The sequence below is a fragment of the Fundulus heteroclitus genome, chromosome 16 (assembly GCF_011125445.2).
Source record: "Fundulus heteroclitus isolate FHET01 chromosome 16, MU-UCD_Fhet_4.1, whole genome shotgun sequence".
NCBI lineage: Eukaryota > Metazoa > Chordata > Actinopteri > Cyprinodontiformes > Fundulidae > Fundulus > Fundulus heteroclitus.
The window spans coordinates 29,925,690-29,946,216 of NC_046376.1; the positions used below are offsets into that span (position 1 = coordinate 29,925,690).

The 20,527-nt window shown below is 39.8% G+C and overlaps 1 protein-coding gene across 2 annotated transcripts in view; it reads right to left on the reverse strand.

Annotated features, from left to right (window-relative positions):
- ntn1b (netrin 1b) overlaps positions 1–20,527 on the reverse strand; it is a 176,364-nt gene that overhangs the window by 137,023 nt on the left and 18,814 nt on the right. The window contains exon 3 of one of the 2 annotated variants that reach the window (XM_012867862.3): positions 520–708. The exons of the other annotated variant lie outside the window; for it this stretch is intronic. Coding sequence (XP_012723316.1) covers positions 520–708 — 189 coding nt within the window. The remainder of the gene's footprint in view (positions 1–519; positions 709–20,527) is intronic. 2 annotated transcript variants of the gene reach the window in all.

Consider the following 20,527-nt stretch of genomic DNA (forward strand, 5'->3'; position numbering starts at 1 on the left):
TTAGATGTGACAGTGGAGTTGATTGATGTGAGCAAACGTTCTAAGTTTTTGTAGATCGGTTTATTTAATTAATAACGACTGGTCTTCGATCACGCCAAGCTGCTGCTTTATTTCGAGGCATTGCAAAGGGTCTGGCATTATTTACAGTTGATTTCTAAATTAAACAAGCCGGCATTATGACAGTTCTCCAGTACTGTCACTAGATGTCGCCACCTCTGTTTATGTTTGTTAATCAGCCCCGGTGCTGGGGCTATGTTTATATCTATCGAGACGGTTTTTGGTCTTTTTTTAATAAGCAAATTATGAGGTTATATACCTTTTACCATGCATTGTCGAAACAAAACGATGTAGAAACAAGACAATTGCTTCCACTACTATGCGGATTATACACAGATTATCTGTTTTCTTTGTGGTTTGAGTTTCTGTTTTTAATGATGCTCTTGTTCTGGTGTGTCTTGTTTTGTTAAGCTCTTCGGGTTGCTTTCTTGTTTCAAACGTTCTATACAAAACCTCTGTTACCTTTGCAAGCTCTGCGGTGAGAAATGGACTTGGTCATGTCCCTGTAGTAGCCCTCTTTGCAGTAGTGACAGTGGCGCCCTGCTGTGTTGTGACGACAGTTGAGGCAGACGCCGCCACTCCTGCGGCCGGACAGCTTGTACAGCTCCATGTTGAAGCGGCAGCGGCGGGCGTGCAGGTTGCAGTGGCACGCTGGGCAAAGCGAAAGAGACAGCAAAAAAGAACTCAATTAATTTACACTTGTTGCACGAATATATTGCATCAGCTGCTGGGAGGGACAGAAAATGCATCAGTCCCTGTTTTTGGGTTTAAAAAATTAGACATCCTGTTGATATCAATCAATATTCTATGTATGTATTTACAATTTCTGGGGAAATAAATAACTAACTGAAAATACAACTTAAAGCTGTAGAGAGAGAAAAATTATCTTTTTGAATTAGAATTGGCAAAACCCTTTTTGACAAAAGGCAAAATTGCCAAAAGAAGCTGTTTGGGGAAATGTACAGCAATCCTGAAATGTTCTAGAGATGTTCCAGGGGAGTCAATGAAAATCATTGAAATTGCTCCAAACTTCTTTTGCACAATTTCAAACTAACAGTGAGATAAGGGATTTGAGATATTTTGGATGATCAAAATGTATTTCCATGACACTACAAGGCTTCTGCTGCTCTCCCACAGGCCGGTCCCTCCATTTTTAGCTGTCAGAATGGTTTTCCACCTGATAATCTGTTGGATTTCCACCCGTGAAACTACACATGTAAACATCAACTTTTAAAAGAAGTTGTTCTGTTGTCTGATGAACATTATCCAAAGCATCTTTTGTCTTTCTAAATTATCTCAATTACTCAGACACAGACTCACTCACCTGCTCAGAAAGATAGAAAGCTTGGAAAACAGGAGCTACCAACATGTCATTAGAGGCATACATTGTACGCACTTTCATCATAGACATGAATATCATTACTCTTGAGCTTTTAGTGGTTAGTTCGAACAGATCTTTTTTTCTTTTTCAGAGTGGACTAATAAAAAAGTACTTTTGCCTGCAAGCTGAATTCCTCGGCTGTTCGAGAAGCAATCAAGCACAAATCAGCCAATCAGTGGCAGTATTATGGTTTAAGGCAGGACATTCAGCGGTGATGAAAGCAAAAGGTGCCGAGGCCACAGCCGAACCAACATAAACATGGCAGCGCAGGAAATCCACAGTTTCATTCTTGAAAGAAGAACAGCAAGAAGTGCATTGTGCATTTTTGGAAGGCAAAAATGTTTGTGACTGCTTTTTATCTTGTCCTTACAACATGTTAAAACATGCTTATCACATTTTTTATTTGATACCATGATTGGCTAAAACGAAAAATTTGTAAGCGGACGCTAGGTGTCGCCACGGCCACACAGTTCGGAAAATTCTGCAGAATATCCCTCCTTTCCTCGACAAAGTCGATGGGAGCAGTCCCAGATTGATAAGAGCGCTACACTTCATCGATCTGGCATGCCAGGTTAATAAAAAAGCATATATCTTCTAAGGTTTATAAAGACAAGAATTACATTCATAAGTATGAAAAAATGCAGATTTCCTGTATATAAATAAACATATGTATAAGTTATCATTTTTTAAGTCATATGCTGTCTCATGATTCTTACAAATTAAACTCCAGTTGTGACAAAGAAGGACGGCCTGAGTGAATACAAAATCCTTGGTTAACTGGGAGGACCAGGTTAATTTGTTTTAATTTCACTACATTGGAGCCTGGTTACAACCACACAGATAGAATCAAGAAACCACTTTAATAGAACAATATAAGATAAGCTAGAAAATCAAGACCCCATATTGAAAGAAATCTACACGGCCCTATTTCTAAAGTTTTGGGACGCCAGTGAACAAGGAGAGCCATTATCTACAAATGGAGAACACATGAAACAGTGGTGAACTGGAGTTGTTGGCCCACCAAAATTACTCAAAGAGGGCTTGAAGCACTGATCCAGGAGGTCACAAAATTCTTAAAAAAACAAAAATATTTAGCACAAAAGTACTGCAGCCCTCATGTGTCTCAACTCAGCGGGTAACTTTCAAGGCCCAAACCTCTGTTGACCTAAACAAACACAAAATGACTGTCTCAAATTTTACCAAAAACATCTTGATGACTTTGAATATTTTCTGTGGCCTGAAAAACAGGGTACTTTTTGAAAATTGTGTATTCTGTTAAGCTGGCTTAGAACTAACAGAAATTCAGAAAAAGAACATCCTACTAGCGGTCTACCAAGACGGGGACATTATTATGCTCTGGGGCATTTTGCCTGTTTTGCTTCTTCGGGACTTAGATGACAAGCTGTCTTTCTCTTGACTTTTTCTTCTCTCTAAGAAAAACCGTGAAGGAATATGTTTGACCATATGTTCGTGACCTTAACCTGGAGCAAATTTGGGTAACGTGTAAGGTGTGGAAATGGCTTATTTAAAGTGTGGACCTAAATCTGAGTGAGATGCTGTGGCCTTAAACTGGCCTCTCATCCTCTAAAACCGCTTCTAAGTGACTGAACAAAAAAAACAAAAAAATGACAAGTGGAATTTAATGCCTTCACAGTAGTATAAAAGACTCACTGGTAATTACTGCAAACGCTTGATTGCAATTTTTGTTGCTGAAGGTGGTACAACCAGTTCTTAAGTGTACTTTAACTGCTATTTTTACATAGGGTAAGATTGGTTTTGATGGCTATTTTACATAAGAAATGAAATCATTTAGAAAACACTTTTTGTATTTGCTCTGGTTATCTTTGTGTTGTATTGTGTTCTCAAACATTTAATAAGGGCAATAAAGCAAAAACTGATCATATGTGTATCTTTATGGGGAAAATGCATATTGAACTCACTGCAAATACCTTTACCTTGTTAATTTTAGAGAGAAGTTTGGAAAGTTGAAAGGATAACCAACTGATTTTAATGTAGTGTGTGGAGTCTGAACTAGCTGAATGAAGAATATTAACTTGACTCCTCAAACATATGGAAATCAAATTCTGTGTACAGCAAATTAACAATTTTCCAGCTTCTGTGTCACTATTTTCTATCTTGCCATTTAAAATCTGTGTGATATATTTGTCTATACACAACAAATTAACCGCATTTGTGGAACGTCATGACCTGTCACATTTGTGTGTTCCTCTTGTTATGGCCTTTGTTTGCGAAATGTTTGTGTGGAAAAGAAGGGAGGAAAATACAGATTGTTAAACTGTATCAGGATGGGGCTTGTTGTTATTGTTTTCTTGCCATTATTATTATTATTTTTTTTGTGAATCAAAAGTTAAGGAGTGCCTGACTATCTGGAGATGAATTTGGTGCACAGTCTTTAAGCACCCCCAGGTGCTCAAGTAATTGTTAGCTGCATTTCTGGGAACATAGCGCCACCTCTGCAACCATGGCAGCTACTCCAAGCATAGGGTATGTTAAAGTCGATGAGTCTTCATTGGTGCAGACAGATAGTCTGCATAAAGTAGTGGGAGATCAACTGAATAGCAACTGCATGAATTTCATAGCACTGGCACCTTTCCTTGATCATGCTGCCAAATTTTGTGACTTTTCTAAACGTTCAAAATTTAATGTAGCTGGATATTAAATAGCATTAGCTACAGTATTGATTCCTAGGGAGGCAGTGCTAGAAAATAGTTTATGTAAGTCAGTGTACCGCATTTTCCGGACTATAAGGACGCACCGGATTATAAGGCGCACCGTGAATTTATATGTCTGTGTGTGTCTTTGTCCACATATAAAATAAACCGGATTATAAGGCACATTACATTTTCTACCCAGGTGTATAATATCACTCCATCCTTCCCCGCGCCCCATCGGCATTGCAGTTCAGACAAAACAAACCAACCCCCTATGCTACAGATTCTGTGCTTAACAAAATCAGAGACGTCCCCAGTTTTCATTAGAGAAATCAAATCTGGTCACCTTAAGAAGGATGTACAATGGCTACGTAACATAAGTTGCGAGGCTTACGGGTGTGTTTTTAAAAGCGTAAATTTAGACCAGACACTGCAAAGTACACTCCACAGCTGTGTGATTCTGAGGAAAGAACTTTTGTCAAAAATATGGTAATTTTCTATGTCTTTAAAATGTAAGGTAGACTGTTTTTGAGCATCATTCAAGTACAATCAGTCCTCAAACACACAAGGTGGCATAAAAACAGTATGTTTTTCAACACTTTTAACATACAACCAAAAAACATATTTAATATATACAAAATGTTTAACTAAATATAGCATGACATATTTCGGATAAATGTTTCTGTTAGTCATTTCAAACTAAAGTCTCATTTTGAAGTGTATTGAAATGGTCAGCATGGACTTGGCCACTTATGTTCTAGGTTGAGAGAGGCATCCCAACATATTCAAGCTGTCCCGCTCTTCATCACCTGCCCATAATTTTGGCCTCTGAACCCTGTTAGTGTGAAGCTGGAAAGCATTGTTGTGCTCACCTACGGATTACAGAGGCACGGATGTGGTGTTCTTTTTTTTATCATATTTGTGGCACTAGTGGCCTTTAATGAAAGTAGGCTGACTGGCAAGGCTGAGAGAGTGGGGGGAGACATGCAGGAAAGGTCCATGGGGTCGGGTTGAAGTCACGTTGACGACTAAGGCCCCAGTATTTGTGTTGTGCGCGCTAACCATGCGCCATGAGCGTGCCCAGCGGATGTGGTGTCTTAGTATTAGTTCTGTTTTGCTTGGTAATACAGATCCCAACACATTGTGTTGCTATACAGCATAAAGTTAAGAAAAGCTACATCCTTCTCTGTTGTTTTGTAGTTTGCAAGCAAAAGCACCTTATTGAACCCTGTAAAGTCGTAGTATTAGTTTTACACGTGTGTTAACGTTTTGCATAAACTGCACAATTGAGAGCCATTTATCTGCATCATAAAAAGCATTCCTGTGAGCAACCCCACCACCACCAGCAGCAGCAGCAGCAGGCCCCACCCCAACCTCAAACAGTACCTCACATTTAGGTAATCTCTCCATCAGTGCATCAGCCTTAATGTTATTACAAAGACATGCGGGCAATAAGAATGTCACACATGCTCCATATTTATCAGTGGTCTGAATCACGTAAAGATCGGCTAACACCTGCCATAAGAGACCAGGGCTGGCAGGTGGCTTGGATTCAGAACCCCCTCCCTCTCAATTGGGACACACACACACACACACACACACACACACACACACACACACACACACACACACACACACACACACACACACACACACACCAACCACAGAGGTGTTTGGCAGCTGTCATGGGCTTATCTCCAACACTTCCCTCCCCAAAGCTGATCCAACATGCTCTTTACCAGCTTTGAAGAACTCTCTCCTGCACACCACAAGCTCCCTCCCCCTTTCCCTCTCAGTGTTTGCCGCTTTCTTATCCCAGATGTTATCTCCACTTAAGGGAAGTGTGAGGAAAAATGCAACAGGGATGTTTTTGTTCTTTTCGTGAATAGGTAAATGGAATGCTGAATGAAGCCAATGCATGGATGTCTTAACAAAGAGACCTTTAACTGCAGCAAAGCTTAAAAAGGCAGAAGAATTAGCTCGTTCCTTTTTTTTAACAGAAGCCCACTGCTGAAGCCAAGCCTAACTAAGGAGTAGTGCAGTATCTTTAAAATTATCTAATGTGGAGTTTCTAACAACCAGAAAAACTTAGGACTTGAATCTTGGCCCTGACTGACTTTGTAAATCAATACTTTCTCACTACTTACTAACCAATCCTGATCTCTCTAATTTTGGGCATTGCAGAGGTTTTCAGGTTTTTATTGTAGTTTTATGTAATCGACCAACAATAAGTAGTGTCAAATTCTGAGAATAGCGTGCATTCTTTCCAACCAGCTCTTTTGTCACATGTGCAGTAGCAGCATGTATGTTTCGCTGGTTATGACAAAACTGCCAACAGGACTTCTTATCAGATTCTCCTTTACGAATCTTCCATTACGATTGGATTTGTAGGATGTATGACCAATAGTTGTCCTGTCAAGAGATTCACCCTCCTGAGCTATGGAACTCTGCAGCTCCTCCAGGGTTGCCATTTTCCACTTGGCTGTTTCTCTCTTAGATCAATAACCTTCTTCAGATGATCTTGCTCTGTGACATATTTGAAGCCTGGGATAAGCCCTGATTTAAACTTCTGCACAACTCTATCCCTGGCCAAGGTGGACTCTGTTTACTAATAAGTTGATTTCTGAAGGCAATTGCATGCTCTGGATTTTAATAAGGGGTATATGAGTTAAAGGGGCCTAATACATGTCTGTGTCAGACTTTTCAGATTTGTATTTGTCAATAATTTGGAAAATGGTGCATAATTTTCCTTCAAATCCACAGCTATGCACTACTTTGCAGTGGTCTGTCACATAGAATTCCAATAAAACACTTTGATTAAATTGATAGTATAATGAATATAAAGTATTTATAATATGACATTTGATAAAAATGGGATTGCATTGATCTTTGTGAGCGTGTGGTCAAATGTAACTGTAAAACAGCTGTGTTCTGTGATTAGACGTCCATAAACGCAAGGTGTGTGTCTTCTCTCTCTCTGTCCACTTGCTTTCAAGAGCCTACTCAGAACTACGCTGTTCCAATCTATTTATGTTCAAGTGCCATTTATGGGGCTTTGTATAGGAAGAAATAGTCATCCCACAGCCTGCTGGAGGCGGCTGTTCGCTGGATCTGTACAGCAGAACACATTTTACAAAGAATCAGACGTTTGAAGATGACGTTCTCGGGGGAAACCTGGTTTCGGAGGCTCAGGGTTTTCGCATGTGAAGTAGACTCGAAGCAGGACGCCTTGCGGGGATCAGGATTACAACGAAAACATCAGTTCTTCATGAGACAGAATGACTGAGCTGCAGCGAAGTTGTTTTTTATCCAGGTCCGTTTGCTCCCTCACTGCATATAATCCCATTAAGTCACTGATATCAGCTGATGACATGTTCCAAATCAACCAGGGTCAATGTCTGCTCTCTGCCTGTCATCTTAATGTGAGGCACTCAGATTAAAATGCTACATTCCCGTGACAACAGTCGGTTTAGTGATCAGGACAAACTGAGGTACACATACAGAAACTGTACAAACTGAGCAAACCATAGCTCTGATATAGTGCTTGCATAACACCTGCAATCCATATGTGGGTGATGTGTTATAAGAGTTGATCAAAAACTATGAAGTGTCTTTGTACTTGTTATTCAGAGGGTTCTTTTGCAGCATGTGGAAACAAAGAGTCAACATCTCCACTTATATATGGATGTTACAAAGCACTGCTATTATTTTACAGCTTCTATACAGTGCCTTAAGAATTTATTCATACCAGGACATGTTTTTATTTTACCTTCATCATTCTTTAAGCAATAAAGCAACACATAGTAGTGCATAAGTGTTGGGTGGAAGAAACTGATACCAGGCTTTCAACGTTTTTTACATGTATAATCAGCCTATTTTCAATGTGATACCTACAAATACAATCCAGTGTAACCAGCTGCCTTCACAAGTCACTGGTTGGACATGGACTGCACACTCTATGAAGAGAATGTAGCTCCGACTTAAATGAATTGCTTTAATTTGCAAGAAATAATTGATTCAAGTTGTTCCAATTTAATTTGTGAAATGATGACTTCTAGTTGTTCTCCTACACCAAACTCAGTAGGCAGGGCTGTCAGGTCTCTTGCAACACATGGCATTCTTTACGCAGAGAAATAAGAAAGCCCAGATGGGCTGCAGGGGATCCGTTCACTGCGCTGTCCGTTCAGAAAGCAGCCTAATCCCCGCCTTCCCTGGAGCTGCTTCGGCCGCCTTTCACAGCTTCTGTTAACGACGCAGCACGTCCAAAAATAAAGAGTACGTTTTGTACACTTTTGCAAAGGCTGAACATTGTGAACGACCCATTAATGATTGTAACTTCCCAAAATCTTTAAAGGAGAATAAGTATTTTGGCAAAGTTCAGTAAACCGGATCTACTCGATGATAAGGCAACTTCTTCCACAGTCATTCATTAAAAAATGCTCACTTCACCGCATAACTATAAATCTTTTCGTCAAACTTAAAATCTACTCCAAGCTGTAAATCTGAAATAACATTCGGTAATTAGACAGAGCCCACGGTTCCAAGAATGCACTAATCTCCAATAATTTATCAGAAAAACATGAGCTTAGCCGGTGTAGCCTTAACGTTACACCCTTCTTTACAAGCTTGGCTTAACATTCTGTTGTTGAACAACCATAAAAATCTAAATTAAAATATAAAACTGTGCTCCAAATAAAAAATTGCATATTATTTTTGAGAACGTATTTGTTTGGATTGTATATCAGGGGTTTTTAACCTTTTTCCTGAAAGGCTCTCTTTTCGACCCCCCCACCCCAAAAAATATGCTAATGAACAACTCTCAAAACAAAAACCCACCAATTTATTGGTTATTGGTTCTTTACTGATACCAGCTAATTCCTCTCTGCCTTACATTATGGTTACATAATGACTATAAAGACCCTTGATTCCAAGCTGCTATTGGCTGCCTTGAAGCTAATGTAAAATGAGTAAACATCTAACTGGATGTTTGTGGTCAGAAAAGGCTCTTTTACTAGTTGCCAATGCTTCAGATTTATTGGAGTACCAGCATTATACGTTTGAGGATCTTATAAACATAGACAAGGCAGCCAAAATAATAACACAAGGCTTCATGCCGCTATTTATAGCATCAGTACAGCAAGCCTTTAGAATAAAAGCCTTATTCAGGAATGAAGCACTTTTAACTTTAAATTTAATTAAATTAGTTAAAAGGGCTTACTCTGTACATAATGCTTCTGAAGGCTGAGGGCATTTTTCAGCCTGCATCCGGTAATTTATCCCTGACAGATTTAATTTACTACAGACATTTTGAATTGCTGGTAAGAGCTTGACGATGTGACGGAAAAAAAATATATTACAACTACTACAGCTACTAATAATACCGGTAACATTTATGCATATGTCAAACTGACAATATTGATGAAGTTGCAAACAGTTATCCATCAATCCATTCATTGTCTATACCTGCTTATCCATATAAAGTCAGTGTGGATAAGCAGGTATGCAACCTAATATTTATTAGGTACCGTGAGGGAACTTTACTTGAGTTTTGATAAGGTTTATACACACACACACACACACACACACACATATATATATATATATATATATATATATATATATATATATATACTCTCGCCCAGTGAACGCTGGAGATAGGCACCAGCACCCCCCGCGACCCCATGAGGGATAAAGCGGTTTGGAAAATGGATGGATGGATGGACATATATATATATATATATATATATATATATATTATATATATATATATATATATATATATATATATATATATATATATATATATATGTGTGTGTGTGTGTGTGTGTAGATAGATAGATAGATAGATAGATAGATAGATAGATAGATAGATAGATAGATAGATAGATAGATAGATAGATAGATAGATAGATAGATAGATAGATAGATAGATAGATAGATAGATAGATTTATTTATTAGATCAAAAAATCTGAGATGGGAGTAAATACAGGCATGTAATGATTAAAATCAAAGAATATTCTTGTGTTAGAATGGCCTATTCAAAGTCCAGATCTAAGTTTTTCTCATTTGGAACATTTTAAAAGTTGCTGTTCACGGATTCCCTTAATCTAACCTGACAGAGATTGAGCTATTTTGCAAAGATGAATGGGTAAATATTTCAGTCTCCAGATATGCAAAGTTACTACAATTATATTTCAAAAGACTTGCAGCTATAATTGCACTTCTGCAACGTTTTAATTCAGTGGGTCTGAAGGCAAATGCACATCTAACTCAGGTTTTGCTTTTCTAAAAACTGTTAAACACCATATATTCTCATCCTGCAAATTCCCAAAAATTTGAAAAAGCTCGGGTGGTATTAACATTTTTTGCAAGGCATGCAAACCCTCTTTACAGTCTCTTTGTTTCAACAGCCCACCCTGGAGATTTATGTCTGGGGCAGAACTTCCTGCTTGAGAATCAGTGCCGCATATTACAATCATCAACCGATAAACCCACAGCATTTTCCTTCTTATGTTTCACTATACACTTGCAATTATAATTACTCTAACTAAACGTTTGTTTCTATGATGGCTCTCAAATGAGAAAGACCAATTTTTATGGCTTTCACAAAAACAGGAAATTCTGTGGCAAAGCCATCACCCTATTTCTTAATGCCTATTAAATGCCTGTTGCAAGTTTTTTTTTATGGCTAAACGTTAAGAGCGAGTTCTCTGTTTCTTGGCCCCAAGCTGCCTGAGGGCCCGCCGCAACCTGAGGCACGTTTGCCCCATAGTAAATATTCCGATCACACATAACTGCAGCAGCTGTGATTTTCATGAGGGCACAGACAACAAAGGGCTTGGGTAACAAGTTTTCCCGATGATGACTCACTTTGCAGGTTTCCAGACAGCTTTTGATGATTTCAGGAGTGGAATAAGTCAACAGTGAAAGAAACGCAACTGTAGCTGAACAGAGAGATTTCTATCTCCCACGTAACAGATAATGTTTGTGCAAGGGCCTCCTGGCCTTTGACTGTGTGGTGTCACATAAATATGTAAACTATGAAAACATCGAGCCAAAACATAATGGCTCCAAAGTTTCTCTTTAATCAAGCCAAAAATATGCTGGTGGCTAATACTGTGATGTTTTGTTTTTTTTCTGGTGAGAGGAGGATGTTTGAAAAGTGGATTTCATCTCATCAACAAAGATACTTCCCAAATTTCTTCATAAAAAGAACTGCCTGAAACCTTAGTTTTTATTTTATGATAAAGCAGCTGCCACATTGTTTGCTTTCTAGCCATATGCTTGTGTTTTGAAAAACAACTGTTACTTGCATAAGGGTGAGAAAAGAAGATTGTGTAGAGCATAAAGTCTTATTATGTCTTTGTACTACGTGTCACTTTTGAGCCGCTCTCAGTGTAAAAAGTTAATAAAATCGAACGGGTGGAGTTTACGGCGTCCTGCTGCGTCAGGTCAGGGTATTTAACTTTTTCATTAATGTACTGCCTCATTTTTTTATTCTATATAAGACTTTTTGAATAAGATTTTATTCTTAATCTCAAAGGCTCAAGTCAGCATTAAAAAATGACATTTCAATTATCTATGAGTGCCCCCAAGTGGTCTGACAATTATTAGCCGAGTAAAAAGTGTCTAAAGTTTCACTTTTAGTTTTAATCACCTCACCTCCCTGCAGGTGAGGAAAACATCTGAATAGCGTAGTGAGTGTTTAAGTGATGTTATTACTGAGTTATTGCCGGGATGTTTGAGTTGCAGCTGCAACACATTACATGATCTAATGATCACGTGATGTGTTACAGTGTTGAATGCATAGATTAATGTGTTTCTTTCTCTTACCTCGACAACTTTGATGGTCCATTTTGATCGTAATTTGGTTCACATGCAGACTAGTGATGGTTGTGACAACAATTTGATTTGCAAGAAGCGGGTATGTCTAAGACGAGCACCAGAAGCTATATGGGCTAACACAATTCCTGGCATAAGGGCTGAAGCAATCTGTTACAGGGAATTGCTGGAACGTCTGACAGTAAGACATGCCTCGTAGATGTATTACCAGCACTTTGAAATTTGAAATAGGCCGCTTTGTAGGAGTGCATGAGCCTGATTGTTTGAGCCAGTATTTGCCTATTGGCATACCACTCCATCTTCTAAGGCATGTGACACCTTTGTCCAGATGACCAGAGTAGATGTCATGTGGTTCTGTGATGTTTGTTGATCAGTATGACAATCTAAACATGTGGTCAGGGTTATGCAACCACCTTTAAAATGTTTAAACACGCTGACTGCTCTATCCTGAAAGAACCAATCCATACATCTTTATTTAAAAGCAGTGACGTTGTCAGGCGAGACTCCACACTGTTGCCGTTGGAAATTGCAGCATTCTGTCACACACTATTTTAACAGATCCGATACTTCCTCCTGTGATATGGCATTAAGAGGAAGTGCCTACTTTATATTTCTGTGGGAGCCTAAGGCAACACCAACAATTACAGTAATCTGTAGCAACACTCATCTGAATGTGTGTGTGGCCCTTGGAATTAAAGGAACATTCTTAACAATTAGCAGCTCTATGCTAAATGCATGTCAGGAGCACATATTTACAACACTGTTCGACAAAACCCAGAAGTGAGAAAGTCTGTTTTAAATTGCCCCAGGACACATTTGTTTGACAGGTTGTTCTCTTAAGTTATCACAGACTTTTTACCTTCAGTCTGCACCAGAGTGCCCACCCAGGAAGCCACCCTGCTCAAATTGACTGGGTAGCGGTGAGCTAAGTTGCGGGTCTGAATTCAGCCAGACTAGTTCAGGGGTAGCATCAGCCTAAAGACGTATAATTCATACACAATACAACAATGCTTCAATTGCATTTTGACTGGACATAGAAATGCACGGTGGCATTGGCAATCCCTGACCAGTGACCAGCAGTATACAACTCAGAAAATGATCTTTTTCTGACAATTGAATATGCCATATGTAAGGGCTGCATCGGAGAGGTGTTCATAAAAAAAAATATGTTTGAGGTGTAAGAAGCTATTTAATAGGAAACCAACGAGAGGGAGAGCAAGACTTTCAGTAGATATCAGGAAGGCTAATTAGAGTACAGCAAAGTTGTTTTCTTTTATCCTCTTGATAATTGGAAATGTCGGCAGATTTTTGTGAAATCTCCAATTTAAAGGTAGAATTCAAGTTGATTCACACAGAGGTTGATATTTTAGCACTACTAGTGCCTTTTTCTAACATGAGATGCTGAAGACAGTTTAAAAAGTGAACTTTGTAATACATTTTTCTTTCTTTAAAAAAACAACCCTGTTTTACAAAAAACACGGTTCTTATATCTTCCTATTATAGTGCTTAAAGATGAGTCTGAGATTGGCAAAATCTTGAAGACAGATAAAGGATTGCAAAAAAAAATGGATATGACAAATTGGTAACAGAAACAACAAACATCTACACCTCTGCTACCGTAAAAACACCCCCTTTTGACTTCACCCAAGCCTGAACATGTTCTCTCTGTTGCAGTATAGCTTGCAGAATCAAATCTTGCAATATTGAACCGGCACATTCTTCAAAATAAAGTCTTAATTTTGGAGAGCCATCCAGTTGCTGTCAGCATTTTGCTCTGCTGGTGGAGTAAGTCTAAGCTAATATTTTCAGTTTCAAATACAAAAGTTAGTTCTGCTTGACACCCTCTATCTAGGATTGATACTCTTGTTTTGAAGGAAAAAAGCAATTAGATTGTTTGTAGCCCCATTGCAATGGAGTCCATAAACAGACTGGCAATTGCCCCAGCTGACAGCACTGTGAAAAGTAGTGAAGAAGCCTCAACTCCTTTCAAAGTGTTTATCTGACAGCATCTGGCCCCAAAAACAGAGAAAACAAATGGTTGCAAACAGGAAAGGAAAGTCTTAACAAGAAAATTGTGAGAACACAGCAACTGGCTAGCTGTTAGCTGCTAATACCTTAAAGTTAGCATATTTCAGAGCTTATTTCTAGGACTAAACTAAAGGGCTGTTTCACAGTTAAAAAAAAATTAAGTTTGAGATTCATACATTATATTCTATTTGTGAAAACACAGAAAGCACATGGTCAAAGCAGCAAAGCAGTTTTTCACATCAGGACTACTATGTGCATTGGTCAAATCTGGATTAAATTGCTCTGTTAACAGATTCAGCTGCATGGTGGCACAGTTACTGGCACTGTTGCCTTGGAACAAGAAGGTCCTGGGCTTTAATCCCAGCCAGGGACCTTTTTACATGGAGTTTACATGATCTCCCATTGTATGTGTCGGTTCTATCTGAGTCCGACCCTTCCTTGGAGACCAAAAGTGTGACTGTTACGTTAATTGGTTTCTCGAAATAGCCTTTAGGTGTAAATGTTTGCATGCCTGGTTGTGAGCCCATATATTTTTCACATTATTTATGAAAACACAAAGTGAGAATTCTTAGTTTGCACAAAAATATTACAAAATGCTCATGAGTCAGATATCCCCTTTTCACATGGCCTAGATGTATTATTATAGCCCTGGTAGAAACTGATCCAATATGATTTTGTCATTTGTGGTGCTTAGAAAGCTAAAAGGTAAACGTGTACATATTATGCTAAATAATAGCATTATTAGCAGTTAGCTTAGAATAAGTTTTTTACACTTAGATTCATCTAAGATGAGGCATTGTACAGGTAAACAGTCATGGTGTTATCACCACTGTTTCTTCTTGATAAAGGCCCTAAAACAAGTTCTGACTTCAGACACTCCAGAACTGGCAACAAAAAGTTACCATTTACGAGTTGATTTTTGTCACGCTGGGAGGTCTAATAAAGACGTTTTCACACCAGCAACCCTTCTGGTCTAATTGCAGACAACTCACTTGTTGATTAATAGATCTAAAATGTGCACCATGCCTTCCGCTCATGACAATTTGTCTCTGGTCTGTCTGCAAACATCGTCTGTCAGTGTGCAAATTAGTCTCGCTGCTGAGTTGCAGGCAGAGTCCCGTCGTGCAGAGGGGGCTGATGTCATGGCGGGGGGTGGAGGGTGGGGGTCCCTTTCTTGACGAGCGCAGCTCTGTGATCTGTGGTGAGGATCAATTAGTTGAGCTATCAGCCCGCCCTGAGCTTTTGTACGAGTAACTGCTTGTAAACAGTTTGGTTGCCGGGCGAACGGGGAATGCACTGGCTCAACATAAACAGCCACCCCAAGGAAGGACTGGCTGAAGTAGCTCTCTGGGCTGCCTCTCAGCCCTATGGATGTCATTAGGTAATGCAAAGTGACATCAACCCATGCACAGGGCAATTAGAAAGAGCAATGTAAGATTAGCTTTGCAATAATCTGTGTGGGTTAAGTTGTTGGGGGGGGGGGGGGGTTCTGACAGGAACAGTAGTTTTCTTTACTAGGCTTTAAAACAGATCTGTAAACACTCTAGTGGTTATGCACGCTAATAAATTCTGTTGGCTCTGACCATTTTACTTTATACACAATAGTTTCCTTCAGCATACGAGGCAAAGGTGAAAAGTGGAAAAAAACAGAAGTCTCATTATCTATACTTTGGGAGTCCAATCTGCTCTAAATCACCACTATTTCTACTTGCAGAACCATGTACCCGGACAGTTTCTAGAGGCTGCATCTTGTAATTGTGCAATCTGTAATGACCAGAGTTATTCACTTTCCTCTCTAAGCAGCCACTGATAGACACTGCCAATGATAACACGCCTTCCTTTATAAATAATAATGCATAATGGCCAGCATATCTCAGCCCATTTATCCTCTTATTGAAGGGCTGGGAGACATCCAGGGGAGTGGGCGTACTCCTCGTCCACTTGGCTGGAAATGACTCAACAAGCTCCCCTGAGAGCTTTGCTCCATGTCAGCCATCTTCTAACACACTTTAGTCTTAGTTTGATACCATAAAGTTGCTCATTAAAGCTGCCGTGTCATAGGAGAGAGAGAGAGACGCAAAGTTAAGCATTTACAGAACCTTTAAAAAAGTATACAAATTCCTTGAAATGTGTCACTTTTTGTCATGTTAAACTACAAACGTGAATGTATTTTATCAGGGGTGTAACGATGCATAAAACTCACAAGACGAAACAAGACACGATACTGAGTGCGAGAGAGCGAGACTGGAAGAGATTTTAATAATATTTTCAAGAAATCTCCTGTATGGTGACTGTTGTGATCATTATGTGTAGCTCAATGTACCCCTAAGCGTCCAGCAAACAGTCATTATAGCGATGTTTTCTGCTTCCTTCAGTGTCTGAACAACATTAGCATTGGAATCCTTTTAGAGATTAGGGATCATTGTGTAGTAAAATGCTCAGGTGATGGAATAATGTACTTTGGTTCTAATGGTATTGGTTCTGATTTTCCAAATGGCCTCATATCAATTGCATTGTCTCTTGTTATTGCTGCAGCTCTGCCAAATTTAAATTTTCTGCACTGATGCTGTTGTTGTTCTGAAGGTGTCTGCATCGTACTAGTGTTAGCCACAGTGGACAGTAATATGGGAGTGGAGTATCCGTCACTCTGTTGCCATTTATTGTATGTACTGGAAACCCAAAATGCTCCCAATCAAATTATTTAAGAGTAGCTAGGTCATATTATAAGGCGAAGAAGTCATTGCTGGCCGCAACAGGCTAAAATTTGCAAGCTAGCAGTCACCTCAATCAGAAATATTGAGATGTTTTGAGGTCCCGTACAAATAAATGTCATTACACCCCTAATTTGAAGTGTGATTTTGTATGCGAAAAACAGCTTGAATTTTATGGGGTGTGTCTCAACCAGCTTTACATGTCCAGAGACTTAAGCTTTGAAAAAAACAGTTAGACTGGATGAAGAGCATCTGTTTGCTGGGGTTGCCTGAACTGCAACCCCAACGGGGCAGGGAACGCACAGCGGCAGAACTGGGCAAATACCTCTTGTTGCGCTACACCTTTTTACTCTCACACTGAAATCAGGGACATTTCCGGGGACAGTTTTTGCCAGGGACAGGTCATCCAAAACGGGGACTGTCCCCGGAAATCAGGGATGTCTGGTCACCCTAGTTTATGTATCCGGTTAGCTTAACAGTTATCTTAGGTTAGCGGTTTTCCTTCCTTTTGCATTCTAGCTTTTCACGTAGGTTGATACTACAGTCGTTACATCCTCCCAACCAATCACAGACACAGACCGAGGAACGCTCCATCCCCAAGCTCCGCCCCCTTTAAAGAGTTCAGAGATCACGTGTCCTTTTCATTTTTTTTTATAAACTTGCTGTTTGGTTAAAAGGTTGGTTGGATAGAGGGTTGAGTTTGAATTCAGTGTTTTTGTGTTCTTGATCTAAAAATAGGTAATTAAACAACAGTATACAATGGGCAGGGCTGCACTTAAAATATGTTTAGAATTTTTTTGATAATTGATATCGAGCAATAGGATTTGTAGTTTATTGATTTGCCTTTTTCTATATTGGCCAGCACTAATATATGAAATGAAGTTCTTGCACATTGAGGGTGTGGTACAAGGTTTGCTTCCTCCTCTGCAGTTTAATCAAACTTGTTGGAGAAAGTCCATAAAAAGGGATTGGCAGTACTTAGGCACACTGAATACATTCTGGTCCTCCCTAAGCGTGCTGCAAGGAAGCTTTTACTGTACAGATTATATCAGTAAAAAATGTGTTTTGAAGCAAGCTAGATGTTTTTTCACTTCTTTGTCCCCCATTCTGCCATTTTATCTAAACTTTTTTGTGAGTCTACAAAATATACCCTTACATTAAAAACATTGATTTTATCATGTTACTGGAGCTGATGAAGACAATCCGTTTCCATCTAGTTTTAGTTTGATGAATCGTGACATGATAATTATGTGATATTGATGAGCTGTACCAAGGATTTTTATTGGTTAGATCTGTAGACTAACCTCTACATAGTCACCAGTTTGAATGACTTCTGTGGCCTTTGTCACTGTGGTTTGAACATTGTCCTCATAACTCTGTGCCTCTGTGCATGAATGGCCATTCGTTTTGAGTACCACTGTCAACTATCCAGGGTCTACTGAGCTTCTTACTAAACAGAATTAAGCAACAAATGGATGGACCAAATGCTGACTCATCTTTTTGCTTTTTTTTATATTTGCTGTTATTTTGTTGCGGGTCCGCTTTTGCTTGTGTTCACACCTGACATTGCAGGAATGCAGCCCAGCGGAATCATGGGGTCTCAGTGGGCATCATTCCCCAAACTAAACCCGTCCCAAGTTTCTGAACATTTCCAGGTCGAGACAGCACCTCAGTGTTGGGCTGAAGTCCAGACCCCCCTCGGCAGAGAAAGGAGGTTGTTTTAACACTCTGGCACGCGGCAGCTCCCCGGTGTTCTCCCCTGCAAAGGGAGCGAGGGAGAGTGAGGCAGGAAGCCACCAGGCTGTAAATCATGAGGCTGGGGTGACACTCCGTCTTAGTTGCGGCATGTTTATTGTGGTTTTCTCCCTGTTTCTCCGAAGGCCAATTTGTAACTGTCTACATTCCCGGCTTAAAAATCATTTCTCCCCTGTGCTTTGAACTGCAACAACACTTTTAACCTTTTACCTCGGGTCTTCACAGAAGAAATTGGATTGCAAGAGTTTTTAATTGAATAACCGGTGTGTAATCAAGTCAGTTATGAAGACAATCTACACGGGGGCCTTATTTCAGCATCCCATAGTCAATGTTTAACTTTTTGCTGCATTAAAACAAAGGAAGCTTCATTTTAATTAGTACTCCTGTAATCCACCCAACGTTTTCCCTGGCTGCTAGATGGCTTCCAGGATGTGGTACCGAGTTGAAGAGGAAAAGGCTTGGTTTCTTCCTGAAGCACTCAAAGCTGCAGACAGGAAATATGTGGACATTAAGGCCAGGTTGTTATAAGTAAAATAAATAGTAAAAAAAATAGTCAAAGATTATTCAGAGATTAAGTAGTCAGCGTGAGAGTTCTTTTTTTTTTTTTTCCAGGCATAAATTGAATTCTTAGACAAGCCAAAAGTAAAGTCCAGTCTCACAGAAAACTTTTAAGGCAACACTTGCTCACATTTCAAAGACATTTACCTCCCAATCACTGTTGTAAACGGTAAAATGTCAGCATAGCTCAAACTGGTTGTGTCTACAAGAATCATTCCTATCCGATTTAAAGTCTCAATCGATTTAAACCACGCTGAAATATGTTCCAAGCTAAGTTATCAATATGTCATATCAAAACATACTAGCATTAGTTGGCATTTTAGCAAACAGACCCAGAAATTGGATTTTCTGAAACAAGTGCAGTCAACTAAAGTCGTAATTCCAACCGGTAGATTTGGGAGCACTTCTGAGTCTCGCATTAAACCTGCAGCACACCTACTGCTGGGCGATACCTATTATTTAATATATTCCTTTAGTATTGGAATGCATAAAATTTAAACATTGGTTTTGTGCGGATTTACTAACAGCAGTTGGTGCCACGACAGTTTCAAATTTTATTTTTATTATCCCCAAATTCCAAACAGAACGAGCTCCATTCGCACGTCGTCTCATGCCCAGGTCCAAACTCTTGCCTCTCGAGACAAAGTGAACAAAAATATATTGTTTAGGTTACACAGATGTCCAGAACAATGTTTTAAAAATAAAATCTCATATGGTGTACCCCGGGCCCGAGCTGGTTGCTGTTCTCAGCGTAAACTAATATGGTCTCAGTGCTCTGAGGTCATTATTTTTCCTACCTGGCGGGCTAACAAGGAAGCAGATACAACATGTTATCACGGGCTCATTTTCCGGTGAAATTGACCTTCTTTCTCTCTGTAAACACACTTCGGCTAGCACGCGTACACACACATGCAGATGGCTGCGTGCCGTGGACAGCTTGATGTTGCCCGGGTTTAAAAACACACGCCGTGCCCAGGTTTTCCCTGTGAGTGCGCGAGGTAGAAAAAGCGTCTGCTGAACGTCTCAAATCTGTGCCGACCACCAAGAGGAAGGAAATTGCTTTCCGCTGATTTGGAAGGAACCACGAGCTAGCTGCCCCACGGTAGCCGTGGTGACCTGGACGAGCGATGAGAGGAGGATGGAAACTGTCTATGCAGAGACTAGGACAGAGAGAGTTACGGCGGACTGGATGACGTCCTGATCCCTCATGTGAGGATGATTCTGCGCTCCCGGTCAGATGGAGACGTCTGCCTCCGCCTCACACACCAACACACAGAGAAAGGGAGGAAGGTGATGAATTCCCAACTCTTCCCGCTTTCGAGCAGATGTGGAACCCTAGGATATTTATAGTCAATTTGGGAGCAATATGTGGTAGCCAGTGAGTTTTCCCTCTGCTGCATCTATCCTGCTGGATATCCCCTCAAATCCAATAAGTGGTTTGTCGTTCTCGCTCCGAGAAGAATTGCACACTGGGGTGTGTGAGCGATGGAGACAGAGAACAGGAGGATGTAGAAATCCATTA